We start from the raw sequence: 25,108 nt of genomic DNA, 5'->3' as shown, positions 1-25,108 counted from the left end.
TGATGCTATTTGAGAAGGGGTTAGTATTCTCAAAATTTTAAATTAGTATAAAATTAGGGCTTTTTGGAAGTATTGTCTACCTCTCCCTTCATAATAGTCATTTGTTGTCATTCAACACACTCCTGTTCTCTCCACTTGCCAGAAGGCTACTTAAGTAGTTATATCATGGAATCAATGAGGAGGGGGTAAAATATAAATTATAATTCAAATATATCTTTTTTCTGCTTTTCAAGAACAGTTTTCAGTAGATTGATGAAATAAATTTTACGATTAGCAAGTTTTTTAAGGTAAATTGTTTTATGTGATAAATTTCTCTTTACAGCAAATTCTCCTTCGGCGCGTTTTCCCGTGGCAGTTATATTTGAGACAAATTGCTAAACAGGTCTTAAAGTGTCTGAAAAGTTTCCCAAAACTACTCCTTGCTCCATATAAAGATACCAGTTAAGTTTTATCCCCTAAAAGTTTTAATACAGTCTTGTTCTTTCTCTACAACCTTGATCTGTAGGGGGTGAGATGTTTCTTTTATTCTTCTACAGTATTTGTTGATGAAATTATTTTGTTGGCTATTCTAAAGCTAGTCTAATTAACAATGTTAATTTTCTTTCTATCCCCTTATTGATAGAAGCCTTTCTAATAGTGGAAAAAGTTTGAATATTTTCCTATCAATGTTAATAATCATGTTGAATTAATTAGCAATTGAGGCACTTTCTGGCTTCTATGTCTTGGGTTGTCTCTGGGTTGTTTCTGGCTCCTGATTGTCTTGGGTTGTCTTACTGCACTTCAGACTCGAGACGCTAGACTAAGACTAAATCAAAACTAGTTGTATGTATTCACAAAATAATTAGAAAGGCATTTGGATCAATAACACAACTACGTAGATTATATTGTTCTGATATTTTGTGTTTTCTTTATATTAGAATAGTCCTCCATCATGCTGTTTATTACTCCTTTCTTTGTCGTGATTTCGTTCAACTTGTATTTGTTGTTTCAATTATTTCAAATTTTTAACTGTTAGAAGTAGCCAATATGTCTGGATTTGTTAAAGTATTTTCGTAATCTTATTTACTTATATTTTATACTCCTTGATTTTGAAGGAAGTAAATTAAACAAATCTCAATTTATAAAATTATATATTGTATATCATTATTTAGTTTAATTATTGAAATCATTATTATTAATACAGTGCTCTTACCTTGGAAAACATTTAATAGGCGTATCGAAACTTGAGAAATAACAAGTGATATTGGCTTATATCTGTCACAAAAAGCAATGAGCCAAGGATGTTACTAGGCTTGGAACGCTACCTCTGTTTAGATAATTATCCTGATTCGGACCAGTTAAAAAAAAAAAAAAAAAAAAAAAGTGATGTAACTTTTCCTATGTTATGTTGAATTTCTCTATTTTACTGCATATTATTTCGACTGATCTTGAGAGTGACTTTTGATACTCCTGCGGACGACCCTATCAACAAGACAAAAAACTGGGGGAAGAGTGGGTTATATAAGAGTATGTGATCTTTTCTGAAGGAGGGGGGAATGTCTTTATTAGAGTGTAGTATGTACATTATGTGTTAGACCTAGGTCGCCTAGGTCAATTTTACCTAGGTCAATTTTATGCTTAATAATATTCTTATCTTTAAGAGTCTCCAGAGGGTGGGTCAGTTGTCTACACAGTTGAGTTGGTTCGACATGGTGGCCCCCTTGGAATAACAGTATCTGGGAGCGAAGACCCCTTTGAACCGATTTTAATATCAGGATTAACTCCAGGTATGCTCATCAGTCAGTTTAGATTTTTTTTTTTCATTCGTTTTACACATTCACACAATATCTGCTGTGCGCAGTCATGCTATTAATGTCCTGTGACTCTTCCTATGTTATATTGAATTTCTTTCTTTTACCGTATATTATTTTGAATGATCTTGAGAGTCACTTTTAATACTACTGCGGACGACCCTATCAACAAGAACAAAAGCAGGAGAAAAAGCGGGTTATATAAGAGTATGTGAGCTTTTCTGAAGGATGGGGCAGAGGGAGGGGGGAAGACCTAGATGGTAACTCGATTCCAAGAGCATAAGATCAATGGAATACCAATTCAGTTTATTTTATAACAAGTTCAGTTTTCTGCTCTATTCTTTAAACGTGTAAAGTGTTATGTTATTCTTTATTTTAGGGTTGATTTAACAACATTAGACGCTGTATAGAATCATTGAAGCTAGTAAAAACCTCTGTTTTGTTAGTGAAATGGTCTTTAAGGTTACGCTCGGGTGGATTTGTTCCATCCTTGTTGCTCTGGAATCAAAATTGACCGATAATAACTCTATGTTTTCAATTATTTCAAAATGTAATAAATAAAAATAAAACAACGAAGAGTTGAAGAGAGAAAAACGGTTTTAACTTAAACAAAGCAGTGACAAAAGTACAAAAAAAACAAAAGCAACAACAAAATATTAGTTAATAAAAAAAATCCAAATATTTCGACTCCACATCCGGGAGTCTTTATCAACGAAAAAACAGGAAAAAGAAAAAGAACAACACAAACCAGAGAAAACAAATACGAAAAACAGACAGAAGAAAAACGAAAAACAGACAAAACAAATAAATAAAACTCACATCTTAACAAAACTTCCAAAGTACGGCAAAACTGTAATCACAGAGAAGACACCCAAATTCTTAGAAAATGATCCTCTATAATATCGGATTGGCGAACTGGGTCTATCAAAAATAAAATATTGTTTTAATTTGAAAAAAGCTAAACCCAGGTCAACATCAATAATTAAATTTACAGGTTAAAATCCTTGAACTATATGGCAAAACAGGTAAACGGAACTTATGCATTATAATTTGAGTGAATTTTTTCATTTGCAAGTTTAGCTGCCGTCCGTGACTCTTGTCAGCATTAACCTCATCCCGACTTACGCTTACACAGTTGTCACCTATTCGTGGACTATCATGTGAATTATTGCTATTGGAAAATTTTACCTGCCCCTTTATTAAACTATTGTAAGTTGAGCTAATTCTAAATCTCTTTTTTTCTTTTGCTCTTGTTTGTGTTCTTCTTTATTTATTTATTTAAATGCTTAACTATTTTGTTTCTTTTTCCCTTTTTTTCTGTTGATAAAGTCTCCCGGATATGGAGTCGAAATATTCGGATTTTTTTTGTTAATTGATGTTTTGTTGTTGCTTTTATTTTTAGTTAGTTTGTCACTGCTTTAATTAAATTAAAACCGTATTTCTCTCCTAAACTCTCTTGTAAATGTAAAAGCATTGTAGTCTAAGAAATTATTTACAACGGAAACAGGCACAAAATGGTACGAAAAATAATGGCGTGAAGAACAAAAATACGAACATGGGCGCCAAGTTGCTAAAATGACCCCAACATACAAATAACAGTCCAATAGGAAAAGTCCATTTATTAGACAGTGAAAACAGTAGAAAAAACTCTGGATATTTCGGTCACATACACAGTGACCGTACTCAGCAGATAAACTAAAACAATACGAATGAAGAATCAACATTTATACAAAACAAAATAATTACACATTATTTTGTGCTCTTATTTTTTTCAGCGTAGTTGCAGAAGTAAATGTCTTCGATCTCTTAGTTTCCACTTCATTGACTTTTTTTGAATGTGAAGATTCATTATAAGGTAAACAGAGGTCAAAATCATTGAGAAAAATTGATCTTACTTTATTTGACCGTCGTATATTATCATAGATTGAGCTTAAGCCCAATTCTGGCATTTCTATTTAAACCTAGGTTTTTGAATAGAGTTCTCTTAATTCGAATTGTTTCCCTGAAAGCTTGCTTTAAGCCCCGGTCCTTAGATATCAAAGAGGCATTTTTGAACATAATAAAATGGTCTGGGAAATTAAAATGTTTTCTGATAGAGCTGATTAGTCTTCAAGTTTTTAATTTTGTTCTAAGGCCAAAAAAATAGAATCTTGATGTTGTAATAACTTTATTTTTAAATACTGGTTTATTCGTCCCACTTAGGAGCTTCCGTAAGTACATAGGATCTGGTAGACTCCATTTTGCTGCTCCAGTGGATTGCGAAAAAAGCATAAGATGGTGGAACCAGTGTTTACATCTTAGAGATTTTACTCCCAGAACAAGAGTTTTTCATTCTCTTCAGGGTAAAAGTTTTATTCTGTGGGTCTATTGCGGTTTCAAAACTACTCAGACATGTTTTTTGTCGTGATTAGAATATTTTTGTGAGGGGTTAGGAGCAAAACAATTTTTTTGAAGAACTTTTTTGTTGTATATTTGTTCAATAATAATACTTCAAATAATAGTTTTAAAAAAGTTATAAAAAAAAGCTATAAAAAAGTTATACAACAATAAAGTAAAACATATTCGTATTGGTGTATTTATTTGTTTCAACCAACAAAATGTCGCTAAGCTCATCCTTCATATTTTGATGCTCAATCATTCACTAGAAAAATATGCTTTGATTTAGCATGAGCAAAAGTAAAAATATGATATACATATTTAAACATAATATAATCTGATATAAATGTATGTTTTATATATATGTAGGTGGTCTTGATCTGATCTGCAAGTCTATTGCTAAATATACTACTACAGCCAGTTTGAAAAATAGCACGGTCTGGTTGCAGAAGCTAGAATAAAGTTTCGAGAAGTCTAGAAAAAATGACTATAGGATACGTACTTCGACTGTTACAATTAAGCTTTAATTTTTTTCTTTCCACACTTTTTCACGTTTCAACGTGAACCTGAGGCTCGACACATTTTTTGCAGTTTTTTGATTGTTTGTCTTTTTTTTTGCAAAACATATGAGACAAAAAGATATATTGAATGTAGGATGCAGGTGTCTTAATTTACAGGTTTCCATCCTATACCAACTCAATTTTTGTGAAGTTTATAAACAATATCTCACTAAATGGCTAAAAGCTAGAATTGTCCTTCTAGGATAGATCGATTTAGGAGCCTTTCTTGCAGCTCCGCAGCTTATTACATAATGGGTCTTCTTGATAAGGAAGATTTGATTTAGGAGGCTCTCTTGGAAAAAAAACTAGGTCTAAACTCGATTTAAGACTAGAGAAATGACAATATGGTTAAACTTTATTGTAATTGGCTTCGGTCAATTAACCTTGCAATTGGCCTTCTAATGAAACAATTCAATTAATTTTGCATTGAACCTTTTTTTATATTAATAGTTGCTAGCTTACTTACTAACAGGAAGCAAAAAATTAATTACTAGAATGAATTTTGTGATAATCTACAGATTAACTGTGATGTGTCACAAGGCACTCTTTTGAGGTAATTCTGTTTCTCGTTATGATAAACAAATTAGTGGTAGAATATCCAGTTTGGTGGAAAAATATTGACTATGTGTTCTTGCTAGAGTAATGCTAAAGAGCATAGGAGGGGCTCTAGCATAGCAGAGAACATGTTTAATAGTAAATGGACAAGTCTGTTATAGCAAGCTTCTCCTTTTTGACAAGAAGTATCAGTTTCAACCGACTTCATTTAGCATCTCAAAGGGTTGATGATATAAAGCTAATATAATATGACATATTATGATATAAAGCTTCTATTATTATGATATAAAGATATATTATTATGATGATATAAAGCTTCTTGATCTTCAGTAAGAAAAAAGTCGACACTAAATGGGATTAAAAAAAAAAAAAACAAGTGTTTCTTGACTGCAAGTAAGGAGCGATATTGAAACTTAAAACGAACAGAAATTATTCCGTATATAAAGGGGTTCTCCCCTCCGCAATTCCCCGATCTTTACGCTAAATTTTGACTCTGTCACAACTCTACATTTTAAAACAATAAAAAAAATTCGGAGTTTTTTAGAGTTTCGGTTACTATTGAGCCGGGTCGCTCCTTATTACAGTTCCTTACCACGAACTGTTTGATTTACATTTATGGTACTATATATGGTAATGAAAGTTCAATTATATTTCTCTAGAATTTTCTTATTTTCATTGGTCTTTACTCTATTTGTTTCCATATTGTCTTCTTCTTCGTTTTAGGGGGACTATCAGAGCAGACCGGTGCAGTTCATGTTGGTGATCGTCTCCTTGCCATCAATGGCAGTTCGCTTCGTGCTGTCAAGCTCTCTGATGCTATTGCTATGTTGCAAGATGCTTCAGATATTATCACATTAAAAATATCGAGGCAAATAAATACACAGAGTAAGCAAAAGTTCCGAAATTATATAGATAGCAATATGCATATATCATGCTATTTTCATTCAAAGTACTTAAGTACTTAACCATAACCCAATATGAATGTAAGACTGCGTGTTGTTGAGCAAAAGGGTACCAATATTTAAACTAATGGCTTAGTAAAGAAAGCCTCCCTCAAAAATGAGAAAAATACGTTTCTTTTTTTAATTTCAGAAACCCTCGTTCATAGGAAAAATATTTTAGTTCATATCTATGACAAAACGTTTTAAAGGAAAAGGTTCAAAAATTAATTTTAACATTAAAGCATTAAAGGAGCACGGTGTTGGTGATAGAGGCCTAGTCCCTAAGTTACAGGCTTACAACTTCAGGAAAGAACATTACTAAAAATTTAAATGAAAAAGATATTCTGTTTACTATGTTCTCTTGCTGTTAAGGGCGTTTTTAGGAAGTAATTTAGAAAGGAATAAACGAGTTGAGACAACTGGTAAAAAAGAAAGGAAAAATTGAAATTTGAATAGTATCAGCCAGTGAAATGGAAACAAGAAAATAAAAACAAATATTTTGACAAAGGCCGTTGCCAAGTCGTCTACAGTGCTGATAATAAAAGACTAACCCTCCAAAATAAGTTATTATAGAAGACAGCGTAAAAAGGAACAAATGCCGAAAAGACACACGGAATGGATTTTCATGTCTGCATTTGCCAGAAGAATTCTTTTTTTTTATCCAAATATCGAAATGTATCAAAATATAATTTTTATGATTTTGGATTCCATGAACAATTCTAAATTATATCAGTTGTGACTAGTAATCATAAGGCAGTGTCTAAAGTAAGCATAGATCAATGATTTAAGACCTGAAGATGATATATTCTTAATCTTAAAATCGTAATTTACTGTTGACCTAAACATTATTAACATGTTTATTCAAAAAGTAATTTTAGAGAAGTTTAAAAAATCCCAGGACAAATTATAATAGTGCATTTATCAACGTGTCTCCTGTTTTCCTTTATTGAAGCTTGTTTTCACCTTATTGTTTTATTTCTTCTAAAAATAGGATTTAGAATTTTTTTTACAAAAATAATGCCTCTTTGAACTTATGATTTTCTTTTCTTTTACCATTATACTTATTGAATTTTCCAGAGTATATAATGTCCCTAGGCCATTTTCTATTTTTTAAGCTTTGGATACACCCGAAACCCACTAAAAGCGCACAGACAATTCCACTCATAACGCTAGGAATACATCCCATGGTTACATTAGAGGGGCGCGTAGAACCCCTCTGCTGAGATGAACCCTGATCTTAAATTTTGAAATGTTTCTGAAATTTTGTGTTCCTTGCCCATTAAAAGGACAATTTTTCTGCCCCTCCCTTAGTAATTCAAGTTTCCCGAAATCAGTAGTAAGATATCAATATATTTATAATATACATATATTGAGAAATTCTTACTGTGAATTTCTGAAATCTGGTTAATGTCGACACGGTTAAAAATTCCTTTTTCTCTGCTTGGATTCGATTGCCTTTGCAAATCAGCTTTTTCAGTCGATTCGTATATAGTTGCCGAGATTTTGTCAGAAGCTATAAAAAGAGGAGTTGATCCTTCTGTTATTAATTGTCTCTGTTATATGTATAGTCATCTTAAAGCTAAAATAAAGGGGGGTTTGGGATCTTTTCAATATATTTAAGGGTGCCAGACAGGGTGGTTTAACTTTCCCTACTCTTTTTAATAACTAAGTTTCTGCTGCTCAATGCTCTGTCGAATGCACGTGTATTTATGGTGGAATCGATGTTTCTTTATATACCTAAGCTGATAATATTTTGAATCTAGGTCGCACCTTTTTGCGAAGTAAGAGAACTTTGTCGACAAAACTACGTCGACAAAACTGTAGCAATCGCTTTCAATTTTAAGGGTAACTCTGACATACGACTTGAACTCTCTGAAACATCTATTCCGCTTTCTGATAGGCTTATTTATCTTGGTATGCCCATTGAAAGAAGTACTAAAGAAACCATTAAGCTTGCAATTAAAAAACCTCGCTAAAAAGATTCGAATCGGATATGCTTCGCTTGCATCTAATATCACAAATCTTGTCGGTTTCACCTTTCCAAACTTTACAACAGTCTAACTGTGCCCCATCTCCTTGGTATGTCTCCCATTTTGAATTTTTTTTTTCTGCTTCAAATAAGAAAAATATTGACCGAATCTATTTTAGATTTGCCAAGTATCTGATGCATCTTCCTCCTTGGACCAGTAATTCTTTGGTACAAAAATTCAAATTGATTCTGCCTGCAAATATTATTGATAAAAAAAAGAGGAAGATTTCAAATCTTCCGCTAGAAAACTCAACTACCAGTGGTCTTCTCTCTTCGTATAGTATTTAGTTATGTTTGTTAATTGTAATCTCTCCTTTCGTTGTTGTTTATTTACTCTTCTGTTTTTTGTCTTACTCCGTCCCTAGGCCTAAAAAACTTCCTTTGTTTTGTTGACGGGTCAGAAATAAATTGATTGATTGATTGGTTTATATCAATCTATAAATATATATAGTAAAAATATTTTTTTTTACTTATCAATCAAATATATATATATATATATATATATATATATATATATATATATATATATATATATATATATATATATATATATATATATATAGTATATGATATAACTATATTAAGTGATATACTATATTTATATTCCTTTCTATACCATTTTCCCACATTGCTGAAAGAAAGGGTCCCAATCCCAAATAAACCATAGCAGACTCTAATACCCACTTTGGAAATCCTATATTGTGGAATTTCGCTATAGACTATTTTACCAGCCTTGCTTTTACATATGAAGCAAGTTAATAATCATTTTAGAATGATTTTTACTTTTTTACAGAGAGCGTTGCACATCATCAACTTCGCGTTGAGGCAGACAGAGAAGATTTTATTTTCCATTATGGAAATTCAATCCCTTCGGTAGATAGTGCTGTTGAGTCTTGGGACAGTGGTGGATTTGCTCCGTCGTCAGCACCTCTTAGCGTCTCTTCGCCGTTACCTGATATTACACCAATGGAGCCCATTTATTCATCAGGTATTTTTACTTTTATTCTTCTCTAGTCTTATTTTAAAGAGATTAAAGTAAAAAAGTAAGTTTTTTCAACTGAAAGTAAGGAGCAACATTAAAACTTAGAACGAACAGAAGTTATTAGGTATATGAGGGTGTTTGCCCCCTCGTCAATACCTCACTCTTTACGCTAAAGTTCAAATTTCATTCCAATTCTATAAGAATGACCCCTGAATCACAAAGGCCGCTAATTAGAATAACTATCTCTTTTGGAACTACTAAGAAAAACTTTAGCTTACAGAGCGAGGTATTGCCGAGGGGGCGAGCCCCCTCATATACACAATAATTTCTCTTCGTTTTAAGTTTTAATGCTGCTCCTTACTTTCAGTTGAAAAAACTTTTTTTTTTTTTATTTAATTTCTGATCCTTTTTTATATACTGCCGGGAAATCCTCATGGAAAATTCCCTTCCCTCATTAAAATTCACCAATGGAGCCCATTTATTCATCAGGTATTTTTACTTTTATTCTTCTCTAGTCTTATTTTAAAGAGATTAAAGTAAAAAAGTAAGTTTTTTCAACTGAAAGTAAGGAGCAACATTAAAACTTAGAACGAACAGAAGTTATTAGTTATATGAGGGGGTTTGCCCCCTCGTCAATACCTCACTCTTTACGCTAAAGTTCAAATTTTATTCCGATTCTTTAAGAATGACCCCTGAATCACAAAGGCAGCTAATTAGAATAGCTATCTCTTTTGAAACTACTAAGAAAAACTTTAGCTTACAGAGCGAGGTATTGACGAGGGGGCGAACCCCCTCATATACGCAATAATTTCTCTTCGTTTTAAGTTTTAATGCTGCTCCTTACTTTCAGTTGAAAAATCTTGTTTTTTTTATTTAATTTCTGATCCTTTTTTATATATATTGCTGGGAATTCTTCATGGAAAATTCCCTTCCCTCTTAAAAAATTCATGAAAAATTTCTCCATGATAAAAAACTCCCATGTAGTTCCCTCCCCCCAAACACACCCCCCACCACCAGAAAAATTCCCCCAGAATACGTCCGTATACTTCCCCATAACGAATATAATATGTAAAGAAAAAGCAAAGTTCATAACTTGCAGCCCTTTCCCGGGGGACTGTGGGGGATTAAGTCATCCTCAAAGACATAGCTATTAGATTTTTCGACTATGCTGAATAAAAATTCTATCTCAAAATTTTTATGGGGAGACTTCGGGGGAAATGAGCATGGGAGGGGGCCTAGTCACCCTCCAAATTTGTTGGTCACTTAAAAAGGGCACTGTAACTTTTAATATCCGTTCGAATGAGCACTCTCACGATACTGTAGGCCCATTGGATCGATACGATCCCACCTGAGGAAACAAAAAAACAAAAAAGCGACTCTTTTTTCTGGCAATAAAAATACAAAATTCCACATTTTAGCAGATAGGAGCTTGAAACCTCTATAGTAAGGTTCTCTGATCCGTTGAATCTGACGGTGTAATTTTCATTAAGATTTTATGACTTTTAGAGATTGCTTCCTCCTTTTCCCGAAAATAAGGCAATTTTTCTCAGGTTCATAACTTTTGATGGGTAAAACCAAACTCGATGAAACTAATATATTTCAAATCAGCATAAAAATTTGATATTTATTGGTACCAAAATTCCGTTTTTATGAGTTCTGGTTACTATTGAGCCAGGTCGCTTCTACTTACACTTTGTTACCGCGAACTGTTTGACTAAGGGCGCAGAAAGCAAATTAGAGCTAAACACTGATTTCTTTTGGTTTTTTTTTTTTTTGCAGTTGTCAGGTTCCATGTTCAAAGGAGCGTTGCAAATTAAAAATTCGTCCCTTAACTATTTTACCTCATCCAATGAAAACCAGGAAATAACACAAATATTTCAGGCGGACCTCTCCTCAGTCATCGTCAGTCCAAAAGGAAAAGAATACAAAATGGAAAAAATTCGCAAAAAGAAATAACAAACAAAGTAAAATAACGAAAAATTGAAATAGTACCCCCAATGTCACTACCAGCAAAAAGTGATAAAAGACAATCCTGAATTCAGAATAAATAATTAAATATTCATTTGGGAATTAACTTTTTTTAAGGCGCTCGGATGAACTGGTTTCTTAATCACTGGCTAAAAAATATTTCTCTTTTCTTCATTCCCTTTTTTCTTCCGTTCTTAGTTTGTATCACCATTTTATGTGTTATATGCATCAATTGATGTTTTATTTACACTTTGACAGACACTTCAACTATACGACGAAAAGCAAATTGTCGGTCATCAAGCAGTACAAGAGAATCACACTCTCCGTGGGCTGGAAGCTCAAATAGCCTAGAAAGTCACACTAAGTCAGGTAGAGATAATGTTATGATATAAAATGGGGTCTTGAAATTTTCTCCTCTGTTCTTTTTAAATTTCCTGATTCCAGCCTGCAGAATGAGTTTTGTCTCCAGTGTTAGTCTTAGCATTGTACTTGAAAATATAAAGCTTATCTTTCTACCAGTCACAGTTTGGGTGTAATTATTTTTTCTTTTGACTTTTTCAATTTGTGCCTTTCACTTTTTCAAGGTTTGTTGAATTTCTTGACCAGTGGTTTCCAAAAATTTTGCCATAATGGACCCCAAAATCTCGGATGAACCCCCAAGATATCCCTTTGACCATTTAAAGCAAAAACTACAAAGATTGAAATTGTTATGTACAGAAGAGTATAAGTATAAAAACACGAATTGTAGTGCCTAACGATGATAGTCAGATGATCGAAGGTATGGAAAGGCAGATCTAGAGAAAACCCTTGGGGTTGGGCATTGTTACAAGTGGGTCAGTAATTGACTAAATTGACAAGTCTATTTAAAAAAAAAGTATAAAAAATGGAATGAGAGCGCCAGAAAAATGTTGCCCCTCTGCTCTATCTTCCCTTGAAAGTAGCCTATATTCTAAAAAATTGACCTTGGGAAATTTAAAATTAACATTAGCGTTTACAGCAGTTACATTTAATATTCACAACCATTTTATACCAAACGTTACAAATATTTCTTTACCTTACCCTACAAGAGAACAACAAACCAATATAATGCATAATGAATCAAAACACTTGGGTCCACCGCTATTACCTTACGATAACTTTAAGGACCCCTAGGAGTCCCATGGACCACAATTGATAAGGACTGGCTTAAAATGTTGTCCGTTGAAAACTTATATGCAGAATTCAAAGTTGCAATCATTTTACCTAGTTCTCACAATTTTTGCATATTATTTTTCTATCTTACTTTTTTTATGAAACAATAGGGAGTATTTTGCAGAAAAACTGTGATTACTAGAAAAGTCCTACCATTCCCCATGGACTTTACCCCGTCAGAATTTTGTATTTTCTATTTTCTTACAAGAATTGGAAAAGAATTGGCACTTAGGCTCTTATGAAGGCAACCAAACCAAATAGTGATTTGCTACGATTAAGGTTGAATCAACCAAATTTTGCAAGAGAGCTATCGAATGGCTGGTAGAAAGATAGGAGAAAGCCATAGCATCTATGAATACATGATAAATAATATATTCTTACTATCTAATGAAATCAAAATGAATATCTGAAAGAAAATTTATCATTTTAGTTTACAGTTCTTATCGAATCAATTGTCTACTAGTTTATTGATTCCAATTTTTTCGGTTTTATTAAATAGTTTGAAAATATACGTAATTGAATATAGCTGAAGCTGAACGGTTGAACTGATCAGCGAAGTGGGTTAATAGGCCTTGAGCCTTTGCCCTGAAGTATAAATAAAAAAACGCCATTCGCTTTCGTAAAAAAAAAATACCAATAAAACCATTTGTGCTTTCACTTTATTCCATAAAAAAAAAAAAAAAAAAAAAAAAAAAAAAAAAAAAAAAAAAAAAAAAAAAAAAAGGTCTTTCTATGCATCTACACATTTGATCTGCAGTGCCGTTTGCTGTACGTTCGTTTTTTGGCGTTTTGTATATATGTTAATATTTGTTTTTGTTTCTTTTTTTCCTCGTTTTTACTTCGCCCATGCTTCTTTTGTTATATGGCGGACTATAAAAAAATTCATTTGTTTATCTGTGCTTACTTTTTTTCGTTTTTTATTGGGCTACCTTTCCTTTATTTATCTTTTCTTTAAATTAAAAATGTAAGTTAAGCTTTATTGGAGCTTAGAAATTAGTTTTTTCGCAATAAATTTGGTACCAACACATATTTTTAACAAGAAGTAAAGCAATTTCAGTTCAATTGTTTTTGAATCTCTATCTAGGAAAAATTTCCCAAGCTTTCCCCTCATTCCTCTTGTTTTCTCAGGAAGGGAGTGGGAGGTGCACTAAATTCTTCTAGGATATATTTTTAGCCCTTTTATCTAGGATGTATATATTTATATGTTTTTGCCTTTTTTTTCATTGTTGGTTTTATTTTTTACCCATCATTTAAATAACAATTTGCACTAATCCCCTTCATGAAGAAAATGAATAAGCCCTGTTTAACTAAACTTAATTCTCCTTTTCGTATCTCATACAATTCATATGATATCTCAATAGTAATTTTCACATTTTATATCTCAAATTCATATCTCACTTATATAAAGAATAGTTACTTACTCGATAAGAGAATGCTGGGATATTTCTAGCCCCAATTAGTTTTAAAGAATTTAAAAAAACTATGACAAATTTAAAGGGAGGGAATTCAATAAGTGTAGATGGGCATCATCAACATTTTCACTAATTCAGGCATTCACAATTCACCAAGTGCAGATCTGAGAATTCTGAATGTTGAGATGTCTCACTTTAAAAATTCAGATACTGTTTGTCCATATTTTAAGGGTTGCCCAACTTTTAAACTTAAATATGCGTGTGGAGAATTATATTTTTGATGTACCCTGCGCTGCGTGGGACATGCCCCTTCTCCTCCAACACCTATTCTGAAGTTTAAAATATCATTTCCAGTTTTCTGTAAATTATGAAAATATTGAATCTGCTCTTTTCTTTTGCATGAAAAGTGCTTGCTAAGTCGTTTGTTTGTTCACTTGTCACTTCAAGGTACATTCAGCTTCTTCTTTTCTTTTATTTCATTTTTAGAGAAAATATATTCTGAATGGCCACCACCACCATCTGATCTAGCAAATGCAAGACAAGCAATGAAAAACAACTCGAACAATTCTTTAGAAGCCACCGAAAAGTCAATGCCACAAATACCTCGCTGTTGTACTTTGCCTAGCCGACGAAAGAATATTCTTTTACACCCGGAGCTAGAACTGAAAACTTCTCAAGATTCTACTTACGGGTCGTTCTGTGGCATGAAACTACCACCTGACTGTGAGATATACCATGTTCTATTGGAGAAAGACTCGGTTTATGAAGATTTTGGTTTTAGTGTTTCAGATGGACTATATGAGAAAGGCGTGTTCGTGAATAGGATACGAAAGGGTGGTCCTGCCGAAGCCTCTGGAATACTTAAGCCCTTTGACAGAATTTTACAGGTAAAAAAAATAAATTCATAAGTGTTGTGAACTTCGGTCATGCAAAGGAAAAATTGCGTAGGTGGAGCGTCCTTTATTTTGGTAAACGCAAATTTGCAATATTGCACGATACAAATTTGAAATTTATGGTTTAAAAGAGACATACAGGGGATTTTGCCACTCACCAGTAAAAATATTTGTTCGCCTTCAAAAAAATTATTTAATGTGTTAACGAAAGAGCCTATTTAAACTATCTAAGAAGTTCCATTATTACTATTGCTGTATTGGTCCCTCTCCCTCCCTTTCCATAAAAGATTGCATAAATATATGTGTAAATTCCTTATTTTAATAATTAAGAGTACATAGTACTTTCTTATATATAGAGTACCCTTCTAGGTATTCCCCCCTTATAGGGATTGTATAAAAAGGAGGTGAGTTCATTTGTTAATAGATATGTCTATTTATTATCCGTTCATGCATCATTGCTAGGCAGTAGAACCAAGGTAGATATCCATAGAGCTAATATAGTGATAGAATCTATAGTTTTCCAAGTGTTTGATTAATTTGGCTCGGGTAAACGGTGGAAGCATAATTCTAGCATAAGTGGGAAATGGTAACATCGGCAATGAAGGAGGGGAATTAATGCCAGGTTTTTCTTCTCACTCAATTGGACTATCTGTCTTGGCTTTTTCTACAATTAGCCATGACTTGATGCCCACAACTATTCCATTCTAATTCAAATTCTAGGAGTTTTTTTTACCAGTTAATTCTGGTGTCCAACAACTTTAAACGTGTTTCCTAGGAAAAAAAAAATTATCAAAGTAAGTCACATGAAGATAAAACAAAACCGTTCTTGACTCCTGACTCTGGGCTGAAATACCGCCTGACTTTGCTTCATACCATAACCACAAATACAAGGATAAAGCTATAACATTAACTTTTTTATCTACTGACTCAAATGCACCTTCATAATCTATAAAACTCGTGCTTTTGTTTGAATTCTCCAGTTTGTAATCTTATTGCCAGGTAAGATTATCAGACTGCATTCTCTGAAGGGCCGTGAAAACTTAAATCTTAGCAGGATGTGAAAAGTTTTGAAAGACGATAGCAAGATCATTCCAGACAAAGGAGTCGTTAATCATCAACAATAAGTAGTAAACTAAACTGTAAAAATTTTATCATATAAATAATTTACAACGGGAACATGAAAAAGAAAACAAAAATGTGACATTTACAAATCCAGTATATAATTTAGAGGCAGCAAATTAATCAGTTAGTGAAATGATAAGCATTAAGGAAAACATTAATAGAAAAGATGAAAAAACAGTTTCAGTTTTTTCTTTTTAACTACTCACATTTATGGGCAATGTAGCACTAAATATTGAGTTATAAACATCAATCTGGACTGTATGAGCTAGTGCCCTAGTCAGGAGTCAGTCAGTCAGTGCATAGTCAGTGCATATGCATGTCTCTTTCATTAAAAACTAAATCCTTGATTTTCCTTGGTTTTTAATATGTACACCATTGCACCAACTCTCTGGTACCCATTTCAAAGCATCAGATTCAATTTTAACTGTCCTTGGTACTTATTACCAATGTTTTTAATATGTTTTTAATATGTACACCATATTAATATGTACATATTAAAAAGTTTTTAATATGTACACCATTGCATCAACTCTCTGGTACCCATTTCAAAGAATCAGATTCAATTTTAACTGTCCTTGGTACTTATTACCAAGGTTACATTGGTACAAAATTATTGATAAACAAATTATTATTGTTACATTGGTACTTATTGGTACAAAATCATTTGTACAGCAATTAATTACTAATAGTAGTCAAACTTCTGAGATGTATTTTTCATCTTTTTGATTTCCCTGCATAATCCTAGTCACGTAACATAATACTTTTTAAAATACCACAACAGTTTGCTACAATAGTAGCCTATTTGTAATATTTGTAATCTTTCAGGTGAACAATACACGGACCCATGATTTTGATTGCTGCTTAACAGTTCCTTTGATTGCCTCAGCTGGTGAAAAAATGACACTAGTTGTAATGAGACATCCTAATTCAACCTTCGAAAAGTTAAAAGTAAGTCTATAATTTTTTGACATTATTGTTTTCCGAAATAAAAATAAGCAAATTGCAAAAAAATATAATTGCTTAAAAACAGAATGTTGAAGTTAAATAATTTAGAATGATAAGAGAACAGATCTTGTATTGGGAAGCTTGTGGTGTGCTTATGCGGTGCGAAGGGAGAAGAATGCACCCAAGAATTAATACGAACGGAATCTACAACGTAATGCTTTTCACGAAGTATATATAAATTGATTTTATTTAAAGAAAACAGCTAGAACTTGCTACAGATTTGTTTCATGTGACAACATATAAGGGAGGAATAAAATGAAAAAAGGAAGCATTTCATTTATTAAGAAAGATTCTATAAGGAAAAAAATTATGGTGGACAATTAGCAGACATTGGTGTATGAACAAAAAACAGGAGCAAGTACGAATTTGGTACTATTATTCATTTCATACTTAATACTTTATATTTTTCATAATTAATTCTAACAAGCCACATCCCCCTCTATAAATAAAAATCAAAATCCTATCCGGTTCTTCTAATAATAGCTCTTTAAAACAAATTATTTTTTCTTGTAAAAAGCAACATAAAAGAAAGTCATTAGGTTAGCCTATCTGTGTACTCATCTGATTCAGACGAGAATAGTCTGGATCCAGTTTCCAGACTATCCTCGTCAGGGGATATTATTGTAGGGCTGGGGTAATAGAAGCCTAAAAAAGTCTTTTTTTGGCTAAAATTTTTCAAACTTTTCTTAGATCACGTCAATACAGGAGGGCGATTTATCCTGTAACCTATATTCGTTTGCAAGAATATATTTGGGCTAAGCACGCAATACAGGCGTGGCAACTCCCTTCTTATTGAAAAATATTTGGAATTGTGAATATCATATGTTTATATGCAAAGAGGCGAAAGCACTGAGAGTGTCTCCCAAGAACAATATTTGTCCGATGAAATTTATGAACCACCATTTTCTTGGTCATAAGAACTCCCGTCTTCTTCTGCAATTGAGTCATATTCATTGATGAATGATGAATACGAAATTTCATATTCATTGATATTCTTTTCTTCGCTCACTATGTTCCAATTTTCGACCAGCCTTGTATTGGCAAATACAAAATGGAGTTTAAATGGATGACCAATGGCAATAGAGTGGAGACGGGTAACTGTCGTTACAAGAATAAAATTGCCAATCATTTCTGCCATGTCGATAACTTTTATGCAAAATTTAGTCCATAATTTTTAAATGGCTCCCAACAGGCAGTCCCTACCGAGTGATTCGACACAAAATATTTTTATGATACATCTTATTGATACATGTTATAAAGGATTTTATAAATATTACTGAGGAAAACCTTCGGTGTTTTTGTTTATTTTTGAAAGTTATTTTCTTGAGTAATGAAACGCTCCCAACTTTTATTTCTATGTCCACAACCTTTTTCTACAAATATCTTAATAAAAATTGTCGTAACTACCAGAGAGACTTGGTTTTTGCCAATTGTGATAGCCAATTTTACTTTTAAGAGAAGAATTGCTTAAAAATCTGACACTTGTCTTTTTAAAATGCTAATTTGTGGGATTTTTGTGAGCTCTTGTTCTATATTTTTATGTTGAATTTAAAATAATATCATCGTTCTTTTCAGTGTTTTGAAGGTATTTAAATTTATATTTGCGGAAAGCGTCCCTCTCCCTCTGGAAAAATTTCGGGCTAACGATCCACTGTTTCGTATTTTTATTTTAATAATTGTAGTAGTCAATAGATTAATATATTTACAAAATAAATTTGAGTTCTGCGTGTAAATTGCTTGTTATCACTACCAATCGATATTCTCTATTCCTTTGCTTGTATAATCTTTGGGTGACTTGAGTCCAATCCCACCTTCATTTTGGATTCATTCCTGACTGAAATTTTCAGTAAAAGCGCATTTATGTACAAATAAACAACTATTTCTAAATATTCCAAAAGTTATAGTAAGGTAAGGCTATAGTAACGTTTTGTTTCATCGAATATTTTTTTACTTTTTTCCAAATGTCTCCTTAGTGCAGCTGAAAAAATTTCGTCTCCTCCCAGTTTTGAACCAAGCAGTAGAAATACTGTGATTTGAAGAATATTGAAATTTTGAAGTTTGAAGAATATAAAATTTTGAGTTTGGTGTATTGTGCTTTCTAGCTTTAGAAATGCAAAACGGGCGCAACTGTCCTGGGACTTATGAGCATTCATAACCTAAGGTCGACTTCAATGTTTTGCGTTTCATGCGACTTTTCATCCAAGTACTATTTCTGGTTTAAAACAGGGATTTTATCAATATAATGTTTAAACCTTGCGAGTTGGAAAAAATAAAATAAATGTCAAATAATATACAATAACACTAAACATCATTTATCAGCCCGAATTCAACTCTCATATGTATTCGTTATTAAGTTTTTGATTATAGACAAGCTTAAGGAAGATAAAAGTGTAAGAGAAACTTAAATTAAATCCGCTTTTTCTGATTCCTGGGGTTTGTTTTGATTAAATATTTATTTTATTTGGGTATTTTTTTCGAGTGTGCATATTTTCAGGACATAAATTTTGACTTACTAGCCGACACCTTGCAGAATGAGTGGTGCTTATGAGGAGAACAGTGATAAAAGAAAGTTGGTACTTGTGTACATAATGGTACACACTCAAGAAGTGAAGTTAGGTTAATCCTAATGAAATATACCAAAACATGATAAAAATGTAATACTTTAGAAACAAATTTGGGCTATATATTTGTACATTAGGGGGGGGGGGGGTAGAGTATAGTGGGTCTGCATGCAAGTTGTATTAGCTACAATTATTCTGCATTTTATGAAGTAAAATTGTTTTCTAACTTCACGCTGTCCAAATACTTTACCCCCACCCTCCTATTAATGTGCGAATATATAGCCCAAATTATATAAGTCCAATGTATTCTGCCACCTGTCACTTATTTCCTACTGAGTGAAAAGCTAATTGTCTCTTAACACAGACAGATAAAACTGGTTTGTTCTCGAGTGTGTGCCATTATGTACACAAGTTCCGGAAACTTTATGTGATACACAAATTTTGGCCAGCATTCTACAGGGAGGGCACAAACGTTAGTTAGGACAAGGGTCGCAGCAAGGCACATCATTTCTTCCAAATTTAGGGGGAAAGATGTTTAAACTTCCGATAATTTAATAAAATTTTGCAGTTAAGTGTGGGTATTAAAGCCAAGTATTTGTTGAGTAATGACAACTACAAATTTCTTTGGCTATATTCATTTCTTGAAATGCTATGTTTTGTACTTTCAATGTACAGTACTTAATAGAGGTTAGAACGAAAAGAAAGCAACGCCACAGGCCACTTCTTGTATTCGCAATATTGGATGCCTCGATCAGTGATGTTACCAAAGTAGAGTTTGTGGTCTTGATACCCCTTTACTTCCCTTACCCCGTGCAACATGGAAATTTCTACACAAATGCACACTTGTTAAGCTGTTCAAGAGTTTAAAAAAGGACTTTTTTGCTTGGCATGGGTACAGCGGAGTTCATCACTCATGCAGTCCTTTATACTGGTGCTCTTATTTTAAGGCCTGTTTTCACCGTTCCAATTGTTACTAATGTAACACAATTATGACAACTGTTACTTACGATCTTGCTAAAACATAAATGTTGACTAGCGGAAGGTTGACACTACAGTTCGTGAAAATTTATGATTTACTGAAAATTTTAAAATAGAACATTCAAATTAAAAGAAAAGGTTTGATTTATCATTTAAGGCTTCAGAACAAAACACAAGGTACAATACAAAACACTGTGAGCCACAAAAGTCATCCCCAACTATTCTTTAGGTCAATTTTGTCTTTGTTTTATATTTTGATTTCTCTTTGTCCTGCCATCAAAATCTATTGACAATTTTCACCAACAACGTTTTCTTCGTTAGAGAAATATATATTTACCAGCTGTTATACCGTTAATAAACTGAACTCTTGCGCTAACCCAGTTATTAATTTTTTTAGGATCGAACTGCTAGTCCAAGGTCACCCTGGATGGATGAAGAAGATTATAATACTGAGCTTCCTCCTTTCCCTCCTACAATTTCAACTACTCTCTGAACTCTAAGGAAATCTTAGTTGTGAAAGTATTTTAAACTCGCAACACTGTTTAACGATAACAGTGTCGCTCTGGAAATATAACTAAAATATGCGCGATTACGTAATGAGTTTTAGCTTGAGCCAAGGATTTTTTTTGGAATCGTTTTCTGGATATTGTTTTGGAAATCGTGAAACCCGAAGTTTATATGTGCTTCTCAACATGGTTTAGAATTTGATAAACGCATATTCTGAGTCAGATGTTTCTTAAGTACCTTATTTCATGTTTTCTTAATAAAAAGAAAAACAGATACCCGTGACAATTTTGTTAATCTTCACAGCTATGGTAGTCCTTTGTACATTTTTTTCATTTCTCATTTTTCGTATAATGTTGTTGCTATTAACCATGACTGCTAACTCGTGACATTAAATTGCCACCTAAAAAGCTACGCAATGAAGCTTGCATAATTGACCATAATGCAAGCCACAAAATTACGCATATTTATATGTATATCAAATATATATTAATATTATATATATATTAATTTACATATTCTGCTTTTTTGATTAAAAGAGATATTGAGCTTTTTGACAGAATGAGACAGAAAGATTATGTATCCAGCCGGTACTTTTCAATGGATGTACTTGCAAAGGTATATTTGATGGAGGAGACCAGTCAAGGTCGAGAAAAAATATTTTCGTGCCTCAACGTCAAAATAGTTTAGAGAGATATTTTCTCATTTAAATCCCTGAGAAATACTTATCTCGAAATGTTTTCTTGAAAAAGTTGTCCTTGCTATCCTGTTAAATTTGAAAGACTGACTAAACTTGTCAATACTGAGTGGTAAGTGTATAACAAAAAATCCTTGTGGGGGAGGGGGGCTGATGCTGTTGAAGTCAGTTGTCATTGATGGTAATTAATTACTTTGTATTTATCTTCATCCCAAAATGGCTGATAGCAGCCAATTCTAACTTTTATATGTAAACAAAACACAAAGGTGTTTTTTTTTCAACTTATTTTTGTGCATATAATGCTACGAAATTAACCAATTCCCTTGTGTTTTAACTAAAATACGTAACTGCAAATAAGTAATTATAAAAGAATACTTTTTTAAAAACGAAATAATATTGAACAATAATGATAAATAAATACTTGTGATTGTCTTCCTTAACGGTCTAGGAAGGTTAAAAAAAAATATTGCAAACGGGAATTGTGCCACCTTAATTTCAAGACAGGATAAGAATTAAATAAGGAATGTCATTTTACGAGCCAAATGCCGTGGTGACTATCGGGTACTCGAGGTGACGAGCCAGATAACAAGGGTTATGCTGGAGCCCCTGAAAATATCAGCAAGTTGGTCAACAGTACGGGTGTCAGTGGCATCGCAATTTTTTTCCTAAATTATATCACTCCCACTTATTTCATTAGTGCCTTTGATTTTTGTTCCAGAACCGTTGCCTACGTTACTTTTCCCTAATCCAACTTTTCCCCGCGCCCATCATACTTTCGGAATTCTTATTTATATATTTTTTTTTAGGTGACCGTATTTTGTGCATGGGTTGTGTTCTAAGGACAATATCCTTGGACTAGATATATCCAAAAGTATAAGACTGTAAATAATGTGTCCAATACTTATATTGATGCATCATTAATAGCAATATTTTGTATTGGTGTAAAAAGTATACAATTTTGTTGGCAGTGTCTAATACGTGAGCTGAATTTTTCATGTTTTGATTTTAGAGGATGAAAATATTAGTACATATTTTTCAAACAATTGTTAGTTCATTTGATAAGAAAATAAATAACCATATTAATTCTCTTTCTTCTTCTCATGTTTATACTTGAAAAATATAGTTAAAACTTTCGATCAGTTTACTTATACTCTTAAAAACAAAGAAAACATATTAAAGAATACCAGCACATAAAGTCCAGAATGTAATTCGTATTACACCTCTCCTATGTGGAGGCATGACTATATTGATATTTTTACGGTGATGTACCAGCATTGTTAAATTGGTTTGTTTTCTTTGATTTGATAGAAATTGTATTTAATTTGTTGGTTGAGTGTGGCCCTTCAGAATGGATAATGGATATGGTCAGTAGTGGGGTGCCTCCGTAATATCTTAATCATTATTTTTTGTTACATTTTATTGTGAATTTCAAGATGCTGAACGTAGTTTTTTTATATTCATTTATCTTCAGTTCGGCCATTTGGTTGTGGGTGAACACGAAACAGTCAATTTTTTGTACGCAGATACATTTCGTACTTCAAAAAGTTCACTTGCCTATCAAAAATAAAGGCACGGACACAGGAAGAGGGCTTTTAGCCGCCCCCCCCCCACAAAAAAAACCTATTCTTTCTTGTAATTTTTCAGATTTAAGGGTTTTATCGCTATTTTTTCCCTCCAGTAATTTATTATGTACGTGCCTACACCGATGTATAAAAATTTAAACAATAAAATAGATTTACTTATTTCCCTAACTAGGTTCTCATTTCTTCGTTACAGATCTCATTTTCATTTAGAAGCTTATTGCGGTTTTATTCTTCGTTTTTATTTGTAATACTCACATACTGTTTAACTGAATTACATTTTGAGTCTGTTGGTGGGCCATCGTCATTCAAAGGCGTCTGATAGTTTGGTACTCACCAACTGTAGATCTTTTATAACAGATTTCCATACTTGATGTGTCATTGTAAATTTGATTTTGTACGCTGTTTACTTTGCTGATATACAATTATATTATTACAATGTCTATTTTTGTGTTCCATTTATCGATAGCAAAGAACTAAAAGTTACATTTATTAAGATTTCTATGAGAACTCAGTACTCTTACCGGCACATACGTAATTTTTTTGGTGGGAGGGGAGAGAAAATATATACATATATAAACCAGGTGTATGAAACCAGAATTTTTCATAGTAAATACCCCTGGACCAAACATCTATGTGCCTCGTCTTTTTTTACTTTACCAAATAATTTTTGTTTGTTTGAGCAGTTACTAGATAACTGCTCATAAATGTTTTAGACAACTGCTCATCATAACTGTTTTAATTCTGGAACATTCTACAACCCATTAACTAAATGCAAAATCTGCCTAGCCGTTTTACTGGGTTTTCCTGTCCCAGGGCACCCTTAAAGGGTGTACAAAAATATATAAAGAATACATATTCACAGAAATTTTTGTATTTACTTTATGCTCTCTTTCTCCCATTTTAATCATTATCCAATACCTTCTATTCACTTCAGCAAAAAACAGCGTGTTTACATAGCCTTACACGATAGTGCATTCAATAATTAAGTAAGGTTTTATTTCCAAATATGTTGACTATTTGTTTCAGCCATTTTACAATAACCCTTTTTAACTTATCAAAATTTAAAAACACCATTACAACCCAAATAATTTCTGTTTTCATTTAAATAAATTATTCTAGAACAACAACCGTTTGGCGCTGCTCTATTTTACTCCTTTATCTAATCATTATTTCATCTTACGTTTAAAAATACATTTCAACTTACCAGAAATATATGCTTCGAGATGAGGCATCCTAAATTCTCTCCTTTTCTCAAAATTCTCCAACACATTCAGGCGGCATGGACTATCAGTCATGCAATTCCCATTTCCCTAAACTTACTTCGATTATGCATGAAATTCAACTTGGAAGTTACTAAAAAAATCCCCTGTTTTAGCCCTTCCTCTTTCAAAATTTCAAAAAGAAAACTAAAAAATTCACGGTTCCAGCTATTAGTGTTCTTATCCATCTCTTAAGCCCCCGTTTGAATTTCCTTAACGTCAATATTGTTCTGAGGATTAATACATGTCATTTTCATGAATTGGGTAGATCGACCATGAATTAAAGGCTGGATAGACACAATAATTTTCAGGCTAAGAGCGAGCGCATTTAATCAATACGAGTAAAGCTTGCTCCAGCTTTACAGCTCAGCATTTGTTCTAGATTAATACTCATTTTGAATGTGTATTTTTTTGCGTTGATTTACTTAAGTTTGTCTCAATAGAACTGATCTCGTCCAATCTCACTTAATATGCGTTTAAACGGCTGGTATAACATTTTTTTTGTGTGTGTATTTAAACTGACAATTTTTGAGAGTCTCGGCATGTTTTTTTTCGTTTTTTAGAGCGTTTTCTTTGCGCTGAGTTATTGAATTTTGAGCCAAAAGAACTAAATAAGTTTGAGTGTTTTTGTATTAAAACTAGTTTCTAGATTCAATCTCGTCCAATCTCACTAATGTGATTGTAGACGGCTGATCCAACAAT

General features: G+C 32.8%; 1 protein-coding gene across 8 annotated transcripts in view; it reads left to right on the top strand.

Annotated features, from left to right (window-relative positions):
- LOC136034577 (glutamate receptor-interacting protein 2-like) overlaps positions 1 to 23,587 on the top strand; it is a 353,116-nt gene extending 329,529 nt beyond the window's left edge. For 6 of the 8 annotated variants that reach the window (XM_065715826.1, XM_065715825.1, XM_065715828.1 and 3 more), the window contains 7 exons: positions 1,641 to 1,766; positions 6,005 to 6,166; positions 9,045 to 9,239; positions 11,460 to 11,570; positions 14,291 to 14,691; positions 16,645 to 16,767; positions 20,761 to 23,587. In XM_065715826.1, the coding sequence (XP_065571898.1) occupies positions 1,641 to 1,766; positions 6,005 to 6,166; positions 9,045 to 9,239; positions 11,460 to 11,570; positions 14,291 to 14,691; positions 16,645 to 16,767; positions 20,761 to 20,856 (1,214 nt within the window). In that variant the 3' untranslated portion in view covers positions 20,857 to 23,587. The remainder of the gene's footprint in view (positions 1 to 1,640; positions 1,767 to 6,004; positions 6,167 to 9,044; positions 9,240 to 11,459; positions 11,571 to 14,290; positions 14,692 to 16,644; positions 16,768 to 20,760) is intronic. The other 2 variants (XM_065715831.1, XM_065715827.1) reach the window with 2 other exon arrangements.
- The last annotated feature ends 1,521 nt before the right edge of the window (positions 23,588 to 25,108 follow it).

This window comes from Artemia franciscana, chromosome 13 (assembly GCF_032884065.1).
Source record: "Artemia franciscana chromosome 13, ASM3288406v1, whole genome shotgun sequence".
Lineage (NCBI taxonomy): Eukaryota > Metazoa > Arthropoda > Branchiopoda > Anostraca > Artemiidae > Artemia > Artemia franciscana.
The sequence above is the reverse complement of the archived record's forward strand: the minus strand, read 5'-3'. Positions and strand labels throughout refer to the sequence as shown.